Source organism: Leptodactylus fuscus, chromosome 5 (assembly GCF_031893055.1).
Source record: "Leptodactylus fuscus isolate aLepFus1 chromosome 5, aLepFus1.hap2, whole genome shotgun sequence".
In the NCBI taxonomy this organism is placed as follows: domain Eukaryota; kingdom Metazoa; phylum Chordata; class Amphibia; order Anura; family Leptodactylidae; genus Leptodactylus; species Leptodactylus fuscus.
This window is the reverse complement of record NC_134269.1, coordinates 5,611,006-5,630,485: the sequence shown is the minus strand read 5'-3', so window position 1 is coordinate 5,630,485 and position 19,480 is coordinate 5,611,006. Positions and strand designations below refer to the sequence as shown.

The 19,480-nt window shown below is 45.2% G+C and overlaps 1 protein-coding gene across 1 annotated transcript; it reads left to right on the top strand.

Moving 5' to 3' along the window:
• The first annotated feature begins 951 nt into the window (after nt 1-951).
• LOC142204336 (olfactory receptor 6B9-like) lies at nt 952-8,723 on the top strand. Its single transcript, XM_075275647.1, has 3 exons — nt 952-993; nt 6,990-7,794; nt 8,662-8,723. Exons 1-3 carry the CDS (start codon nt 952-954, stop codon nt 8,721-8,723), a joined length of 909 nt encoding a protein of 302 aa, XP_075131748.1.
• The last annotated feature ends 10,757 nt before the right edge of the window (nt 8,724-19,480 follow it).

Here is a 19,480-nt window from a genome sequence, read left to right as displayed (position 1 = left end):
CAGGTCATGGAAGGCCTTAGTCTCCACAAGCCTAAACGGCAACATCTCCAGGCCAGCAGTTTTGAGATGTGGCCGTTTAAGGCTTGGGCATGTGGATTGGTTGCACTGTACTTCTGCCTGCAATCAAACACCTGGGAGATGGTAAGTTGCTGAGAAGAGGCGCATGATGGTGCAGGCGAAGAAGCAGAGGCAGAAAAAGGGGAGGATGAGGATCAACTCCCCAAAGTGACAGAAGCAGATGTGGAGGTGTCCTGGCTGCTGGTCTGGACTGCAGTTCCAGCACTGGAAACAGTGGAAGAGGCAGTGGCGGCAACACCAGACAACGATTGTCCTGCATTTGCTCTCTCCCACTGAGCCCGGTGCTTGCCTTCCAAATGATGGCACATGGCTGAGGTGGTCAGGTTACTTTTCTCAGAGCCCCTACTGGTTTTTGAGTTGCACAGTGTGCAAACCACACTCAGTTTGTCCTCCGTGCATACGTTGAAAAATCTCCACACCAAAGAGGAACAAGGCCTAGTTTGGCGAGTTTTTGGCGAGTGGTTAGGACATTGAACATCTTGGGCCTGGCTGGCTCTGGCCTGGGTTCTGTGAAGCAACTGTCCTCTGCCTCTGGACATACCTTTGCCTCTGGCCACCTTTTTTGGTGCTGTGCCTACCTCCGCATCTACACTGCTTTCCCGCTAGACATCACCCCTGTCCAGGTCGGGTCGGGTCACCTCATCGTGCACCACCTCCTCTTCCAATTGCTCACTCTGCTTCTCCTCCTGCACACCGCACATGACAATAGCCTGCCTTGATGGCAACTGTGTCTCGTCATCACCACTGAGGAAGGGTTGCGGGTCCACAACCACAAAATCGCCAGGAGATGGCGAATACTCAAGTGTTTGAAATCAGGACACAAAGTTGTCTGGTAGTTCCTGGGATTTGGGATGTGGTTGAACAGAGTGCGAGATGGTAAAAGGACCCAAAAACAGCTCCTTGGAAGGGACAAGGGTGGGATGACTCTGCAGGGAAGATTGGGCATGTTGGGAGGAAGGAGGGGCAGACTCTTGGGTATGAACATGACTGGAGGTAGTGACTGACTGGCTGGTGGAAAAGCCGCTGGAAGCATTATCCGCTAGCCATTGTAACACCTGTTCCTGGTGCTCAGGATTCGTCAGCGTTGTACCCTGCACCCTGCTTAACATTGCCATCAATCCAAGGATTGTGGATGAGCGCAATGCTGGCTGCCCCTCACCAGTAGGCATTGGATCTATCTATCTATCTATCTATCTATCTATCTATCTATCTATCTATCTATATTATTGCATCCACTAATGTAAAAGGGGGAAGAGGAAACAAACACTTGTTCAAATACTATTAACAATAAGAATGTTCAATGTTACTTCTGGTCTTCACTGCCCCATCAGTAACCAAAGTGTTGTCTTACTTCCTGAGAGTAAATAATTTTTTGAAAGCAGTGAACCACAAATATTGAGTCAGGTTTCTGTGTGTTCCTCCTCTCCTGCTGTCTTTATGTTCTGTCAAATATGTCTTCTAATGACACAGATCCCATTGTCTAGGAGTCATGTGTCATCTGCTGAGAGATAAATTCCTCATAGCCCAAGACTTCCTCTTCTTCCTCCTCTTTTTGATGAGCTGACTAAGAACTGCTTGTCTGTTTATGATTTAGAGGAGATTGAGATAGAAGACAAGAGTGTCAGTGGAGGTATTAGTGGCAGGAGGTGTGCCATTAGTGGTAGTGCTGGTAGGAGCACTAGCGGGAATTGTGAGGACAGAGGAATCCCTTTGCTATAATGAGTCACCAAAATATGAAAAATGTGATACAGTTTCCAGTGATGATTCTATTACAGATAACAGAAAAAAATGGACCAGCCCCCTTTGCAGGTTTTGGCCAAGAAGGAAAAACAGCGCTCGCCCGATAAAGATAATGGGTAATCCTTTATTGACACAACGCGTTTCGGGCCAAACAGCCCTTTTTCAAATGCATACATTTCATTCCACAGTGGGCTCATCTATTACAGATAAGACCTGCTGCCATTTTAAAGTGACATAGGAAGAAGGTGGTGGCATTTGCAATATTTAACCCAAAGTGCAGTCCCAATATCCAAAATACTAGCCTGGTGTAGAACTTAGGCAAGCTCAAACAGTGGTGGCACTGACAGACACTCTTTTGACTTTGGGGGCAACCACTAGATGTGGTCGTCTCCTGTTCGGGAGTTTTTTGTACATTACCAAAAGGCACTCGCTCACATACAAACTATATTCCAATCCTTTGGTCTAATATTAGGTTTCAATGTCAATTGGAGAGTTATTAAGCAAAATTCAGCGAGATGGTGGCATAATGTGTACAATAAATCTGTTTAACATGCTGAACGTCACAATTATCAAGTGTTTTACATGATTTGGATCTTTTTAACCCCTTACTGATTGGGTTTGTTCAAATGGCAAAGGCCATTGTTGATAGCGACCAGTGTTCATTAGAGATGAACGAGTACTACTCTAAACTCCCGTTTCGAATAGCACGCACCCATAGGAATGAATGGAAGCAGCCGGCACGCCAACTTTGACAGCGGCCAGCCGCTTAGCCCCCTGCATTCCGGCTGCGTCCATTCATTCCTATGGGTGCGTGCTATTCGAAACGGGAGTTTCGAATAGTACTCGCTCATCTCTAGTGTTCATCAGTTTAACTACAAACAGAGCCCCTGAATAGTAACAGTGATGTCTCCCTGCAGCTTCTTCTGTAAGGATAGGAGTTTTGGGGTCTGGTCTGTGCCTTCTCACCTTGAGTAAGGGAATTGACCCTTTTTTCCCATATCCATGGAGACTGTGTAAGTGTCACTGTGCTGTCTGATCTTTGATGTGCAGGAGAAGTGAGGATTGATTGTCTTACACAAGACCTCTGTAGTTCCTCATGTCTACTCTATGACTTCCTTGACCTACAACAAATATATTTGACTTTCCCCACTTTCCCCAATGTGGGACTCTTAAAGGATTATCTTTTCTTATCTTTAACCTCTTCCTCCCTCTCTGAGTACTACACATGCTAATAGGAATCCTCCAAAAACGTTAGAAAGGTCTTTGATCACAGCATCTGATGGGTTAACGTTAGAGATGAGCGAACACTAAAATGTTCGAGGTTCGAAATCCGATTCAAACAGCCGCTCACTGTTCGAGTGTTCGAACGGGTTTTGAACCCCATTATAGTCTATGGGGAACATATACTCGTTAAGGGGGAAACCCAAATCCGTGTCTGGAGGGTCACCAAGTCCACTATGACACCCCAGGAAATGATGCCAACACCCTGGAATGACACTGGGACAGCAGGGGAAGCATGTCTGGGGGCATCTAACACACCAAAGACCCTCTATTACCCCAACATCACAGCCTAACAACTACACATTTTACACACTCAATACCACCTCTCAGACAGTGGAAAGACACCTTGAAACATGTGTATTTGGCCCTTGGAGTGAGGAGAACCTGTCACCAGCAGTGAATTTGGCCCTTGTAGTGAGTTGAGGTTAGCACCAACATTGTTTTTGAAAATCAGGGTGGATTGAGCCTCTAACCAGCAGAGTTTTGGGAAATTCATGGTGGAAGGAGCCTCTAACCAGCCCAGTTTGGGGAAATTCATGGTGGAGGGAGCCTCTAACCAGCCAAGTTTTGGGAAATTCACGGTGGAGGGAGCCTCTATCCAGCACAGTTTGGGGAAATTCATGGTGGAGGGAGCCTCTAACCAGCACAGTTTGGGGAAATTCATGGTGGAGGTAGCCTCCAACCTGCAGAATTTTGGGAAATTCATGGTGGAGTGAGCCTTTAACCAGCCGAGTTGTTGAAAATTCATGGTGGAGGGAGCCTCTAACCAGCACAGTTTGGGGAAATTCATGGTGGAGGGAGCCTCTAACCAGCACAGTTTGGGGAAATTCATGGTGGAGGTAGCCTCCAACCTGCAGAATTTTGGGAAATTCATGGTGGAGGGAGCCTTTAACCAGCCGAGTTGTTGAAAATTCATGGTGGAGGGAGCCTCTAACCAGCCGAGTTGTGGGAAATCGGGTGCAGGGAGCCTTAGGTCCGTGCAATCGCGAAATGGAGGAGCAGGTTGTGGTACAGTCAAAGGAAGGGAGAACAGCTCTGGGGAGCAGGGACAGTTGGGGTTATTGTTCTGGGAAGATTGGGAATTTTGGGAGGAAGGAGGACAAGACTGTTGGGTAGGAGGAGGAGAGGAGGTAGAGGCTGACTGGCTGCTGGACAATGTGCTGTAAGCGTTATCCGACAGCCATTGCAAGACCTGTTCCTGGTTCTCGGGCCTACTAAGGTTTGTACCATGCAGCCTAGTTAATGTGGCAAGCAACCCTGGCACTGTGGAGCGGCGCAATGCTTGCTGCCCCACAGGAGTAGGCACGGGATGCCCTGTGGCTTCACTGCTAACTTGCTCCCCAGAACCATTCCCCCGACCTCGCCCACGGCCTTGTCCACGCCCCTGCTACCTCTTGTGTCACCCCCTCTACCTCATAGATTGTAAGCTCTTGCGAGCAGGGCCCTCAGTCCCATTGTGTGAAATGACTTTCTTTGTAATGTATCTTTCTGTCTGTATTTGAACCCTACAAATTGTACAGCGCTGCGGAATATGTTGGCGCTATAGAAATAAAATTTATTATTATTATTTCCGGGAGCCTTGCGCATTTTAATATGCTTTCCTTGCTTAAACACACTCAGAACCTGGGTGTATGTGCCAATAAATTGAGGGTGTATGCAGGCCCCAATTTATTTGGTGGGATTAACACTCAGAACCTGGGTGTTTATGCGAATATCAACAACTTAAGGGGGGGGATACAGCCCCCAATATATTAGGGGAATTCACACTCCAAAACTGGCACTATATGGCTATAGCAACAATTGAGGGTTGTATGAAGGCCCCAATATATTTTGGGAATTAACAGTCAGAAACTGGCACTATATGCCAATAGAAGGAATTGAGGGTATATGTAGCCCCAATATATTCTTTGAATTCCCAGTCAGACCCTGGCACTATATGGCAGTAGCAAGAATTGAGGGTGTATGTAACCCCAATTCTATTGTTAGGGGACTTACAGTGTTCAAGTTAGTTTCTGGGGTGGAGGTGGGGGGGGGGCACATCGTTGGAACGTGGATCTGGGGTATATAGGGTATTCCATTCAGTGTATTCCATTCAGGATCCTCAACACTGTGGAAAGCTGGGTTGCGGCGATTGAGCCCGTCAGTGCCACGTTACACTGACAAGCTTCTCCCTGGAATTTAGCTCTTACAAGAGCTGTTGGTTGTCTTCTCCTTCCTATCCTAGCCTGTCCCTGCCTACCCAGAATCTAATCCCTAGCTAACTGGACGGAAACCTCCGTCCCCGGTGAATTGCAAGCTCAGAATGACGCGAACCTGGGCGGCGCTGTTCTTTTAAATTAGAGGTCACATGTTTTCGGCAGCCAATGGGTTTTTCCTATTTTTTTCAACGTCACCGTGTCGTAGTTCCTGTCCCACCTCCCCTGCGCTGTTATTGGAGCAAAAAAGGCGCCAGGGAAGGTGGGAGGGGAATCGAGTAATGGCGCACTTTACCACGCGGTGTTCGATTCGATTCGAACATGGTGAACAGCCTAATATCCGATCGAACATGAGTTCGATAGAACACTGTTCGCTCATCTCTAGTTAACGTTGACCATTTTATCTGAGTGGTTTTACAGTGAAAAACCAAGTATTACTTAGAAAAGTCAAATAGAATTAAGAAAAATTTGTTAAAGTCAAAAAATCTCCTTAGAAAAATAGTAAAATTAAATAAATAAATAAATATAATTGCTACATACTTGGCTTCTATAAAAATACAACTTGCAAAAGTCTCACACAGCTACGCTGATAAACCAATAAAAAAGTTGTGATTGCTGTTACCATTCCGAAAGCTAAAATTAGATTGGTCATTAAGGGGTTAAACAAACTTAAGATACCTGAGTTGCGTACCGGGAATATTCACTTGATGAATTAAAAATCCATAGTAAAAAAAAAATGAGATTCTTAGGGGAAAATGTCAATTATTATTTTAAAGTGACTGTCAAAGGGTTAAGCGCAATCCTTTAATTAGTTTGTATTTATTTTCTTCAATTAAACTTAAAGGGCCCTCGAGAGACAAAAACAAAAAGTCCCCCTGAGACATGTTCCACCTGCCGCCTCACCTGCTACTTAGTATATAAATATCAAGACAAAATCACATTATGATTCACATTCTTGTGTCTTACGGCCGCACAACATGACTGTGATGTTATTTATTCCTCTTGGGTCATTTCTTCACCAGAAAATTGAAAATTATAAATTTGAGACATAAATTTGAAAATGGATTTCAAGGAGCAAAAAATATTGGATGTAAGTAATGTTAGTAAACCTGCATATCATGATGCAAGCTGAATTCTGCTCAAGATAAATCGCAGGTTACAATTGTTACAAATTATTAATGTTATGTTATTAGTTGTCTAATTAAAAATTCAATTTTCAAAAAGAAAAATGGGATTGTTTACATGGATCTGATTGTTAATGGCCTTGACTATTTTAGCCAATCTTGAGATTTTTGTATCGATTTTAAAATCCAATCTCCGATCATTTTCCTGCCAATCCCGTTCATGACATTTGCTCGATCGCCGATCGGGATCTGATCTTTCCCAATCCCGATCGCTCAACCCTAGTCAATGCTTCTCTATGGAAAAAGTCACTTTTAGGGTTGAGCCGATCTTGAGATTTCAAAATCCGATTTCTGATCATTTTCCAGCTGATTGCGATCGTGAAATTTGCTCGATCACCAATCGGAATCTGATCTTTTCTGACCCTGATCGCCCAACCCTAGCTAAAAGACAATAAATGATTGCTTAAAATATGTGACGTGTTTGATATTCATTAGAACCAGGAGATACTGAACAAATGTAGAACCTGAATTTCAAACCCTCTCACATAACTACTCTTTGTTCTGGATACAGGAGAAGAATCTGACTGCAGTCACTGAGTTTTTCCTTTTAGGATTTCAAGCCAGCCAAAGTATAAGAATTTTCCTCTTCTGTCTTTTTTTTGTGGTTTATTGTGGGACAATGTGTGGGAACCTCCTGATCATCACCCTGGTGTCCACCAGTAAGATCCTCCACACTCCAATGTACTTCTTCATCTCACAACTCTCCATCAGTGACATCTTGTTGGTCACAGATATTGTCCCCAACCTTCTCCACGTCCTATTGAATAATGGGGCGGCCATTAGTTTTATTGACTGTATCACTCAGTTATATTTTTTATGCGCCCCAGAAGTATTTGAGTGTTTCCTCCTCACGGCGATGTCCTATGACAGATATGTGGCCATCTGTAATCCCCTCCGTTATTCCTCCATCATGACCAGTGGACATTGTGTGATATTATCCATAGTATGTTGGTTACTTGGATTTTCCATTATTTTGATTTACATTATAGAAATTGCTAAATTATTTTTCTGTGGCTCTAATATCTTTGACCGATTATTCTGTGACATTGTCCCCTTTTTAGAACTTGCCTGTTCTGACACATTTATTATCAACCTGGAGATTTATTTACTAAGTATTCCACTTGTCTTCATCCCAACCACCATCATTGTAGTGTCTTATACTTATATTATTCGGGCAGTCTTAAGGATCCCATCCAGTACTGGTAGACAGAAAGTCTTCTCCACCTGTAGCTCCCACCTCATTGTGGTCTCCATATTCTACTGGACTCTGTTCTTTGTTTATTGTGTTCCATCAAATGGCCTAACCCTCACCTCGAGTAAGATCCTCTCCCTGCTGTATACTGTGTTTACTCCTTTCATTAACCCCATTATATACAGTCTGAGGAATAAAGACATTAGGAAAGCCATGAAGGAAACTCTTGGTAAGAGGGCAATCTGGTAAATTCATTACATGGTGTATATGCGGCAACCAAGGATGTAGGATTTTTTTTATGTATGGTTGTCTATCACTAGGACAAAGAAACCTTAATTTCTTCAGATCTGAGTTAATGATTAGAGATGAGCGAGTAGTGTTCGATCGAATACTACGGTATTCGATCGAACACTACTCGATCGAACACTACTAGCTGTTCGAAGTTTAAGGTTCGATGCAGAACCAGCGTTGATTGGCAGAATGCTATACATTCTGCCAATCAACGCTGGTTCTTCTCTTACCTTTAGAAGTCTTCCCCGTGCGGCGTCCCCGCGGCGTCTTCCGTATGAAATTCACTCTGCCTAGCCATCCAGCCTAGGCAGAGCTGACTGCACATGCGCAGTCGGCTCTGCTCAGGCGTCAGGCCTGGGCAGAGCCGACTGCGCATGACCGTGCATGCGCAGTCGGCTCTGACTAGGCCGGATGCCTAGGCAGAGTGAATTACAGCCGGAAGACGCCACAGGGATGCTGCGCCGGAAGAAGACTTCAAGCAGAAGCCAGCCCGACCGTCACTCGTGGACTTGGTAAGTATAATTTTATTGAATGTTGCCTACCCCAGAAACGAGCATTTCCCCCCATAGATTATAATAGGGTTCGAAATCCGTTCGAACAGTTGAACAGTGAGCGGCTGTTCGAATCGGATTTCGAACCTCGGACATTTTAGTGTTCGCTCATCTCTAATAATGATTTATCGATACTTAATAACCTTCAGATTTGGATCAGGTTTGTCAGTTTGTACCAAAGTTTGACTTAGTTTGCATTGGTTTGTTCTAATCTCTACTCAAGAAAAAATACTGTATCTTCCTCTCTTCCTCTGACCTATACTACCTCATGATTGACTGTACCTGTCATAAGTGGTACTTAAAAGGCATTATGATAAAACCTGCCTGATTTGTGAGCTCATGTGATTTTTATTTTCTGCTTTCCTATGGCGGTTTGAAAGGCTGGCCCACAGCAGAGGCGGGATTTCTAGTAGCCTTGAGAATGTTTTACACCATGTTTTAAGCCAATTTTTTTTTTTTTTTTAATTCAAAGTTTATTGAACAAGAGCAAAGATGACAACAAATAATATTGAAATCAAACTGGGGGGAGGGGTGGAGGCGCAGCTCACACCAACATCCCAAGCAGCAAGTAGCAAAGGAATCTGGAGTTCAATAAACATTTTTTAAAATTTTTTTTTTGAACAACAACAGACACATATCGACAAGAAGAAAGAGAAGAAGAGAGAAGGAGGGAGGAAAGAGACAAGAGGGAGAGACAAAAGGAAGAGGGGAGGGGAGGGAAAGGAGGGGGGAAATGGAAATCGTAGCGATAAACCGAAAATTTCACAGTTTACATTATACCAGACCATAAAATAATACCCCAGATTGTAATAGGCGCAAACAGGAAGGACCGCCACATCTATTGCGTGATGTATTAACGATTTTCTAACCAGGGAGACCAAACTTTCACAAAGACCTTATGATTTCTCTTGGTCCTACTCATCATTTCCTCAAATCTCGCAATTTGATTGGCTTTTGCTAGCCAGTGGGCAAAAACAGGCACCTGTGAAGATTTCCATAGTAATGGGATTTGCAGTTTTGCAGCTGAAAGTAGGTGGTATACCAGAGTCTGTGCATGTGGCTGGAGTCGTGGCACTGGCGTAAATAAAATAAGCATGGCAGGAGTAAGTTCAAAGGTGTCGAATCCAAGTGACTTGATCTTCGACTCCACCGCAGACCAATACTGCCGAATGGATGGGCAAGTCCACCAAATATGTAACAAAGTCCCACTAGCCCCGCCGCACCGCCAACAGAGGTCTGAGTCTATTAGGCCATGTGAGTGCAACCAGGAGGGAGAGCGATACCACCGTGATAGCAATTTATAGTGGTTTTCTTGGAGTCTAACACATGTGGAGATCCCATGAGACCTGGCAAGAACCAACTTCACCAAGTCATCTGTAAGCGTAACACCTAAGTCCAATTCCCAGCTATTGATAAAGAAGGGTTTAGTAGTAGTCGGAGGCCTAATTATTTTGTGGAAAAAGGTAGCGACCTTAAACTTCTTAGTGCTCGCTAAAAAGTACATCTGCTCATAAGGCGTGGGGCCTCTCTTCCAGTCCGGAATTAAATCAAAGAGACGCTTGCAGGTGGCGTAATGGGAGACATGAAGAAAGGTGAGGACTTTTCGTCTGTCAGCAAAAGCAGGCGTTTGTGGGAGTTCTTCCGGAGGAGGCAAGCCTCCCTGCTCACAAAAAGATGCTAGAGGAACCTTAAGAAGCAGCATCCAAAAATCCTCCAAGGGTCGAGCAATCTCCGGAAGGCATTCAGGTATCAGTGCTGCCGGGAGACAAAGGGAAGGAGCCGGAGCAATCCTGTGTCTAAACTTTTCCCACGTCTGTAGAGCACCTCCCAGAACCGCATCACGCACAGAGACTTTTCTACTTTTCCGCTTAGAAGAAGTCGAAGACCACAGGTCTGCCAGGAAATAGGGACCATACGTAGTCGTCAAGAGTCTACCCAGAGAGGACTCAGGCGGGGTTGTAGCAAGTTCAGTCCAGAAGTGCAATTGAATGGCTTCGTAGGTTTGTTGTAAATCTGGAACATTTAAGCCTCCTTCCTGTTTGCGCCTACATAGAGCAGAATAAGATAACCGGGGTCTTTTACCTTTCCATAAGAATTTCGTAAACAAAGAGCGTAATGTTACAAAAAAGGACGAGGGCAGTAAAATAGGCAGCATTCTGAGAACATATGAAATTTTAGGAGTAATATATGTTTGTAACAAGTTACGCCTACCCAGCCAGGATATGAGAGGGATATCATAGGACTTCAGTTGGGACTGGATATCCTGTAACAGTGCAGCAAAATTTAAGCTATACAACTCAGATACAGAGCGGGGGATCCTCACTCCTAAATACTTGATCGAGGAGCTCGCCCACCGAAGGGGAAGAGATCCAGCCAAAAGCGCCTGTCTAGAATAGGGCAGTGAAATATTCAAGACGTCACATTTATCTAAGTTTATTTTATAGTTCGAAAGCCTGCCAAACTCCTCAATAGTGTCCAGAAGCACCTGTAGGCCCGTGTCGGGGTTTGACACCAAAAAGAGGACGTCATCTGCAAAGGCCAAGGATTGGAGAGAACCCCCGTTAAAGTTCACCCCTTCAATACTCGGGTGTTCCCTAACCCTCTGCAAGAAAGGTTCCAAGGATAAAATAAACAGGGATGGGGATAATGGACACCCCTGCCTCGTCCCGTTACTAATAGGGAACGACTTGGACAGTGTGCTATTCACCTTAAGCCTAGCCGATGGACCATTGTATAGAGACAAAACTGCTGTAATGAAGGGCAGGGGAATACCAAATTTCTCCAGGGAGAGACGCATAAATAGCCAACTGACCCTGTCGAAAGCCTTCTCGGCGTCTAGACCGAGAAGGACAAGAGGATCTGGGTAAGACTTAGACAGGTTCAGGACATGAAGAAGGCGGAGAGTGTTAAGTCTCCCCTCTCGGTTCTTAATGAAGCCAACCTGCTCATCACTAAGTAGATGTGGGAGAAGCGGCCGAAGCCGCAGGGCCAATAGTTTCGCCCAAAATTTGAGATCTAAATTTAGCAAAGATATGGGGCGATAATTAGAGCACAACTGCGGATCTCTGCCCTCCTTTGCAATTAGTGTAATATGTGCCTCCAATGCCTGGCCGGGTAAACGTGTCCCGGACAAAGCTGCATTTAGGGACTTGGTAAGAGGAGATAACAGCAAATTCAGGAAAGTCTTATAATAAATCAGAGAATATCCGTCTGGGCCCGGACTCTTATGGGCAGGGAAGGAATTTACCACTGTGCGGACCTCGTCCTCAGAAATAGGACCCAGCAAAGTCTCTGCCTGTTCTTCACTTAGTCTAGGGAGATTGAGGGGCGCGAGGAAAGCAGAGATCGCATCTGCCTTGTCAATCACCGGGGGCGAGCCAGGGGTCTCCAAGTTGTACAGATCTAAATAGTAGCATCTAAAGGCTTCAGCTATATCAGGGGTGGATGTAAGAAGTGGGCCTAAGTCAGGTTTGATAGAGGTGATGTAGGTCCTGGATTGAGCCTTCTTAATCAACGAACTCATCATCCGACCACCTTTGTTTCTGTGTGCATACAAATTTTGTTTGTAATTGAGGAAATGCTTGGAAGCTTTAGCAGAAAGTAAATCTCTGAGCTCAGTTCTGAGCGCACTTAGCTTGTCTAGATCCAAAATGGACTGTGAGAGTTTATGTGCTCTCTCCAGAGTGGATATACGGGTAAGTAGGGAGTCTATTTGCTGTTGTTGCAGCTTCTTCCACCTAGCACCCTGGGAGATCAATATCCCACGGATATAATGCTTATGAGTTTCCCAAACAATAGTGGGACTCGTGTCAGGAGTAGTATTAATTTCAAAGAACTCTTTAATGTGCTTGGAAACATGCTCCACCGTGTCTGGGGAGTCAAGCAGTCTCTCATTAAGTTTCCACGTGAGTTCTGGTTTAGGGATAGGGACTAGTTTAATGTCACAGGTAATCGGGGCGTGATCTGAAATTGAGATCTGGCCAATACGCGACTTCCTGGACCAGTGCAAGAGATTCTTAGAAAGCAATAAGTAATCCAACCTTTGATAAGAGGATCGAGGATTAGAATAAAAGGTGAAGTCTTTGGTGGTGGGATGATGAGTTCGCCAGATATCTACCAAGGACAAATCCTGGAAGAGTTTACAGACCCTGCTCAAAGCCCTTTGCGACAGCTGAGATCTACCAGAGGACGAATCCAACAGAGGGTTTAGCGTCAAGTTAAGATCAGCCCCCAAGATAATCTCGCCTTCAGCAAACAAGTGGAGTGTTTCAAACGTCTTGACTAGCCAATCCACCTGACCCGATGTAGGGACATATAGGTTCACTAGTGTGTAGGTGTCCGATGCGATTTTCCCCTTCACAAAGAGGGCTCTACCATCTAGGTCAGTATATTGCTTAAGACACGTGAAGGGAACAGAGTGATGAACGGCTATAGACACCCCTCTCGAAGCCCCGGAGTCGCTACCATTATGAAACCATTGGGAAAAATAATTAATCGGAAGCTTAGGTATCCTACCCCTCCTGAAGTGAGTCTCCTGCAGGAAAAGGATCTTAGTCTGCAACTTCCGCAGAAGGAGCAGGACCCCGTGCCTCTTAGCCGGAGAATTCAACCCATGAGCATTAAGTGATGTGACTGTCACCTGAGCCATGCCCTGGTAGGAAGACAAGCAAAAGGAGCATCGGAATACCACTACTAAGGGAAAGGGAAGGGGTAGAAGGATGGGTTAGAGGAGGATAACACAAGGAAGAGCCAAAAGGGAATACAAAGATAAAGAGGAGAGGGGTAGACAATAGACAGATACAGACAAAAAGACAAGAAAACTACAAAGTGAGCTGAAAAAACTCTCTTATAATGAGCAGCTAATTGCTAAGGGTGCTCTAGCCTGAAGAGCACAGCTATAAGGAGATTACCCCCAACTCTATGGAGGTGCAGACGTTCCGGGAGGCCACTGACTTCCGGGAAAGTCTGAATAGGGAGTATGTAGAGCTTGGTGCAACCGGCACCCTGCCGGCCCACAGTAGAATAAGTATGAACAGCAATAAAGAACCAAGTGCCAACGGTCAAAAACAATCGTTGATACATATACAACCAGAATGGGGGAGAAGAAGAGGGGAGGAAAGCTAAAGATTTCCAGTATGAGAGCACATAACAAGTGAGAATGCCGCAAGCTGGGTACAGGAAATCAACATAACACAGCATAATGTAAAGTAATGCAAGTCCCCATATGACAATAACCTTCCAGCAGTTGTAAACCTACAAGGAAAACATGAAAGAAATATACTGCAGATAGTCGTATCCGCTCCCCAGTGATAGCAGGTATCATCAATAAAAAGAAATCAAATAAGACCTGAAAAGGAAAAAGCACATGAACCAGCAATTGGCGGGTTAAACACATAGAGAGACCCAAGAATGGAAGGGGTCCAGAAAGTCCCGACACCGCCATTAGAAACATGAAATCATGGTGTCAGCAAACGAGCTTGTTGAAGTGAACGCCGGGCTTTAGGAGATTTAGCACGGTGTATTCTGGTCCCTGCCAGGCAGGAGGATAAATCAGGTAGAGATGCCAAGTCTGGCGTGGGAAGCCATGAAGGTATATCCAGAGGAGTAATGTTAAGCTGGTTCCAGACGTTGGGCAAATCAGCAGGGGTCTGAACAATAATACGTTTTCCTTTATGCTGTATGGAGAGGCCAAACGGATAAAGCCAGGAGTAGGCCACATTTAGTTCTCTAAGCGTCTCTAGCAGAGGTTTGAGTTGTCGCCGTTTAAAAAGAGTGGAAGGGGCGAGGTCCTGGTATAAGGACAAGGTGTCAGATTCATATGTAAGGTCCTTCTTAGCCCGAGCAGCCGACAAAATATCTTGCGTGTCTAGGAAGGATAGCAAGCCACAAATGACATCACGAGGTGGATCTCCCTCTCTAGGTTTAGGCCTCAGGGCTCTGTGTACACGCTCAATCACAACAGACGTAGCTCTATCAGGGCCCAGCAACAAAACAAATATGGCGGAGGCTCTATCTTTCAGGTCTCCTGGGGCACAGTCTTCACTAATCCCCTTAATCCTTATGTTTTTGCGTCTGGACCGGTTCTCCTGGTCCTCCAGGAGAATCAGTGCTCTATCTATCTGGGCTTTCTGAGACGCCAGCGTGGCCGCCACAATGGTGGCATGATCAGTTAATGCGACACAAGTGTCTTCTACCACCTCCACTCTCTGGCCCAGGGACGTCAGCTTGGCCTTAATATCAGCTAAGTCAGCCCTTACCGGTTCCAGGGCCTGCATGATGACATTCCTCAATAAACGTTCAGACACCGTGGCCGACACTCCTGCACCTCCGCTATCCTCCTCCTCCCCTCCACTCTCACCTCCCCCATCAGCGTCTGGAGCGAGAATCGTCTTGTTCGCGCCTCCCGGCGCCATCTTGGAAAGCAGGCCGCGGCTATGTGGACTCCGTTTTCGAATAAATTTCTGAAGATCCGATTGCTGGCGGGCCAGTTTGGGGGTACTAGGCGGGTCACCCCCTCTGTCTCTCCCGATCTTCACCATATCGGCCGTGGTTCAGCTAAGTGGGAACCGGCAAAGCACCTAAATGTAGCGGAGCTACAGGCTCATGCGTCCACTACGTTCGGCAGTCAAGCTCCGCCCCTTTTAAGCCAATTTAAGGTTTAAGACCTTTTTAATTATCTCCAGTTGCAACATACCTTTGTGGCCCAGTTTGGCTCTTTTGTTTTTTTAGAAGGGCTTCCCTAAGCTGAAGGACTTCCTTGGGACTCCTGACCCTCCCAAACCTTTATCTTAGTCTTATAACTTGTTACAGTCTGCTATTTCTTGTCCATGTGACTGAACGTCAGCTGGATGAAAGCGAGACATTCTTTGCATTTATTATACATAGATTGCATAGAATTGGTGCCTTCACCTTTGCAAACTTCATTCATTGCCAAGCTGAACTAGGCATCTACCTTTATTACATATTGTCCTGACCTAAGGTCTCTCCCTTTTGGTTGGCCATTCTGTCATACTTCCATGATCACTTTGACATCCCTTGGATATTTACTCCCCATTTTTACCTCTTAAGTACTGGCTTCAACTTCGTAAATATGTTATTGTACATAAGAAGGAATCATCCTCAAAAGTTTTTTTAAAAAAATATGGTGACATTGGTTGGAGATACCTGAGACTGCTACCTAATTAGATACCTCTATAGGGGCTATTGAGTGGCCATGTGGTTGCTACTACTTGTATATGCTGCAGCGGCTGTAATGGGTCTACCATGTTCTGTTCTATCCTTCCTGTTTTGATTTTTGTCTCCTTACCTTGTAATCTAATCTAATCTATATAATAATATCCGGTGACAATTCATTTTCACGTTTCTTGTAATGGAACAACATTACCATTCTCATTCACTCCATAAGAGTAAGTTCACACAGGCTCTTTTGGACCAGAATCAGAGGCGGAGGCCGCCTCAGGTTCTGGTCCAAAATATGGGTAGCTGCGACTGGATGCCGGTGCAGTGCACCAGCATCCAGTCGCGCACTCCACTCCGGATTAGGCCCAAATGAATGGGCCTAGTTGGGAGCGAGTGTCTTCAGGCAGATGTCATGAGACGAATCCGCCTGAAATGGCTCCCAGAAATAAAGAACTGACCGGCTCCCATTGATTTCAATGGGAGCCTTCTTTTTGGTCAGGATTTTGAGGCGGATATGGCCTCAAAATCCTGACCAAAAAACCCAGTGTGAATTTACCCTAAGGGTAAGTTCACACTGAGATTTTTGGACCGGAACCTGAGGTGGAGGCTGCCTCAGGTTCCGGTCCAAAAAACGGGAAGCTGCAACTGAATGCCAACCAGTCGCACACTCTGCTCCAGATTAGGCCCAATGAATGGCCTGAAGAATGAGCATCTCACTTCTTTTCCCAGGAGCTGCCTTGTCCTGTTGATTTGAATGGGAGCCGTCTTTTTGCTCAGGATTTTGAAGTGAATACGGCCTCAAAATCCTGACCAAAAATCCACTTATGAACTCAGCCTTAGGGTAAGTTCACACTGGGTTTTTTGGTCAGGATTTTGAGGATGTATTCAAATTCATTCAATGTATTCAAATCAATGGGAGCCAGTCAGTTCTTTTTTCTAGGAGCTGTTTTTTCCTGCTCCCGTAAAAAGAAGCGAGATGCCTCATGACATCCACCTGAAGACACTCCCTCCTGACTAGGCCCATTCATTTGGACCTAATCTGGAGCGGAGTGCGCGGCTGGATGTTGGTGCACTACCCTGTGTGAACTTACCTTTTTCCTTACCTTCCATGCTTCTTCCTGAAATTGGCTCCTCCCTCTTTTCTAATTGCCAGCACACACTATTGTTCCAGCACCCCTTGATGCTAAAATAAAATTCAGCCTCCTCACCTGGCTTCACCTGGGACATATCAAAGGGCCCTCTCTGTATCCAAAGGAGAGTCTTCCTCCTCTTCCTCTTCTAGTTTAGGAGTCTAAATTCCTCCATCATAATGACCCATGTCCAAATCCTTTTCTATTAACCCAGGGTAATGACAATGACTAAGAGGTGGCAGATGCTCCTCCTTTTCTATTGCTTGTTGCATAAGTAAAAGTATTTTTTGTAAGATACACAAGAAAACAATCACATTACTCATGCTGAAGTTATCCCTGCTGACAAATTTGGTGGCCTCTTCAAAGGGCTTGAGAAGCAGACACTCTTTCCTCATAAGCCTCCAATGACATATCTGAAAATAAGACTTTATCATACAGAAAATGATTCACTGCCTCCTGATGCTCACACAGATGCTCCGGCAAATTTGAAGTGGAGTTTCACTGTGTTGGAAGGTAACAGATAAGGCGATGCAAAGGAAGACTGTTTATTCACTGCAAATGAAGCAACATGCACAGACTTAAAAAATGTGCAAATGTGAAGAGAAGTACCACCCTAATGGGTGACCACTTACTGCAGGCAGAGGAAAATAACAAATGCATAAACTGTTATAAAATATACTAAATGACAATATAAAATATATAATATACTAGAGGGAGGACCCGGCTTCGCACGGGTATATTACATGTTATGTTTGTGTAGTGGCCCCATAAGAATTGTCCAATTTTGCACTGGTGTATTTTGTATGTGGTTTGTGTGTATGTCCATAAGCGTCATGTGATTATGTGTATCTCATTTTGGATATCAGTGAAAAACCTGTGATCAGTTGTTATAGATACCTGGAGTAAAGCTGTATCTAATCCTTCCCCGTGTAGTACTGTGTTTAGACGCAAGTATCTAATCCTTGTTGGTGTGGTACTGTGTGCAGATGTGTGTATCTAATCCTCTCCCGTGTGGCATTGTGTGAAGAGGCACGTATCTAATCCTCTGGTAAGTGAAACTGTGTGCAGACATGCATATCTAATCCTCCCTGTGTGTTACTGTGTGCTTAGACGCGTATCTAATTCTCTGGCTTGTGGTACTGTGTGCAGAGGCATGTATCTAATCCTCCAAAGTGTGGTACTGTGTGCAGACACACGTATCTAATCCTCCTCTGTGTGGTATTGTGTGAAGAGGCACGTATCTAATCCTGTAGCATGTGGTACTGTGTGCAGACGCGTGTATCTAATCCTCCCCGTGTGGTACTGTGTGCAGACGCGTGTATCTAATCCTCCCCATGTGGTACTGTGTGTAGACGCGCGTATCTAATGCTACAGCATGTGGTACTGTATGCAGATGCGTGTATCTAATCCTACAGCATGTGATACTGTGTGCAGACGTGCTTATCTAATCCTCTGGTGTGTGGAACTGTGTGCAGACGCGCTTATCTAATCCTCCCCTGTGTGGTATTGTGTGATGAGGCACATATCTAATCCTATGGCGTGTGGAACTGTGTGTAGACGCACGTATCTAATCCTACGGATTGTGGTACTGTGTGCAGATGCGTGTATCTAATCCTCTGGCGTGTGGTACTGTGTGCTGAGACGCATATCTAATTCTCTGGCTTGTGGTACTGTGTGCAGAGGCATGTATCTAATCCTCTAAAGTGTGGTACTGTGTGCAGACACGTATCTAATCCTCCCCTGTGTGATATTCTGTGAAGAGGCGCGTATCTAATTCTACAGTGTGTGGAACTGTGTGTAGACGTGCATATCTAAACCTACGGCATGTGATACTATGTGCAGATGCGTATATCTAATTCTCTGGCGTGTGGTACTGTGTGCAGACGTGCATATCTAATCCTCCCCGTGTGTTACTGTGTGCTTAGACGCGTATCTAATTCTCTGGCTTGTGGTACTGTGTGCAGAGGCATGTATCTCATCCTCCAAAGTGTGGTACTGTGTGCAGACACACGTATCTAATCCTCCCCGTGTGGTAATGTGTGCTTAGATGCGTATCTAATTCTCTGGCTTGTGGTACTGTGTGCAGACACACGTATCTAATCCTCCCCTGTGTGGTATTATGCAAAGAGGCACGTATCTAATCCTGCGGCGTGTGGAACGGTGTGTAGATGCGCGTATCTAATTCTACGGCATGTATTATTGTGTGCAGACGTGCCTATCTAATCCTACGCCATGTGGTACTGTGTACAGACGTGTGTATCTAATCCTCTGGCATGTGGTACAGTGTGCAGATGCACGTATCTAATTCTCCCCTGTGTGGTACTGTGTGCTGAGACACGTATCTAATTCTCTGGCTTGTGGTACTGTGTGCAGAGGCATGTATCTAATCCTCCAAAGTGTGGTACTGTGTGCAGACACACGTATCTAATCCTCCAGTGTGGTATTGTGTGAAGAGGCGCGTATCTAATCCTACGGCATGTGGAACTGTGTGTAAACGCGGGTATCTAATCCTACGGCATGTGGTACTGTGTGCAGATGTGTGTATCTAATCCTCCGGCGTGTGGTACTGTATGCAGACGCGCGTATCTAATCCTCCCTGTGTGGTACTGTGTGCTGAGATGCTTATCTAATTCTCTGGCTTGTGGTACTGTGTGCAGAG

Coding starts and splice junctions, on each gene's coding strand:
- LOC142204336 (XM_075275647.1), top strand. CDS start 952: ATGGTAAAAGGACCCAAAAACAGCTCCTTGGAAGGGACAAGG. Junction 994..6,989: donor GCTCCTTGGAAGGGACAAGG/GTGGGATGACTC, acceptor TTCTGGATACAG/GAGAAGAATCTGACTGCAGT. Junction 7,795..8,661: donor TGGCCTAACCCTCACCTCGA/GTAAGATCCTCT, acceptor AATAACCTTCAG/ATTTGGATCAGGTTTGTCAG.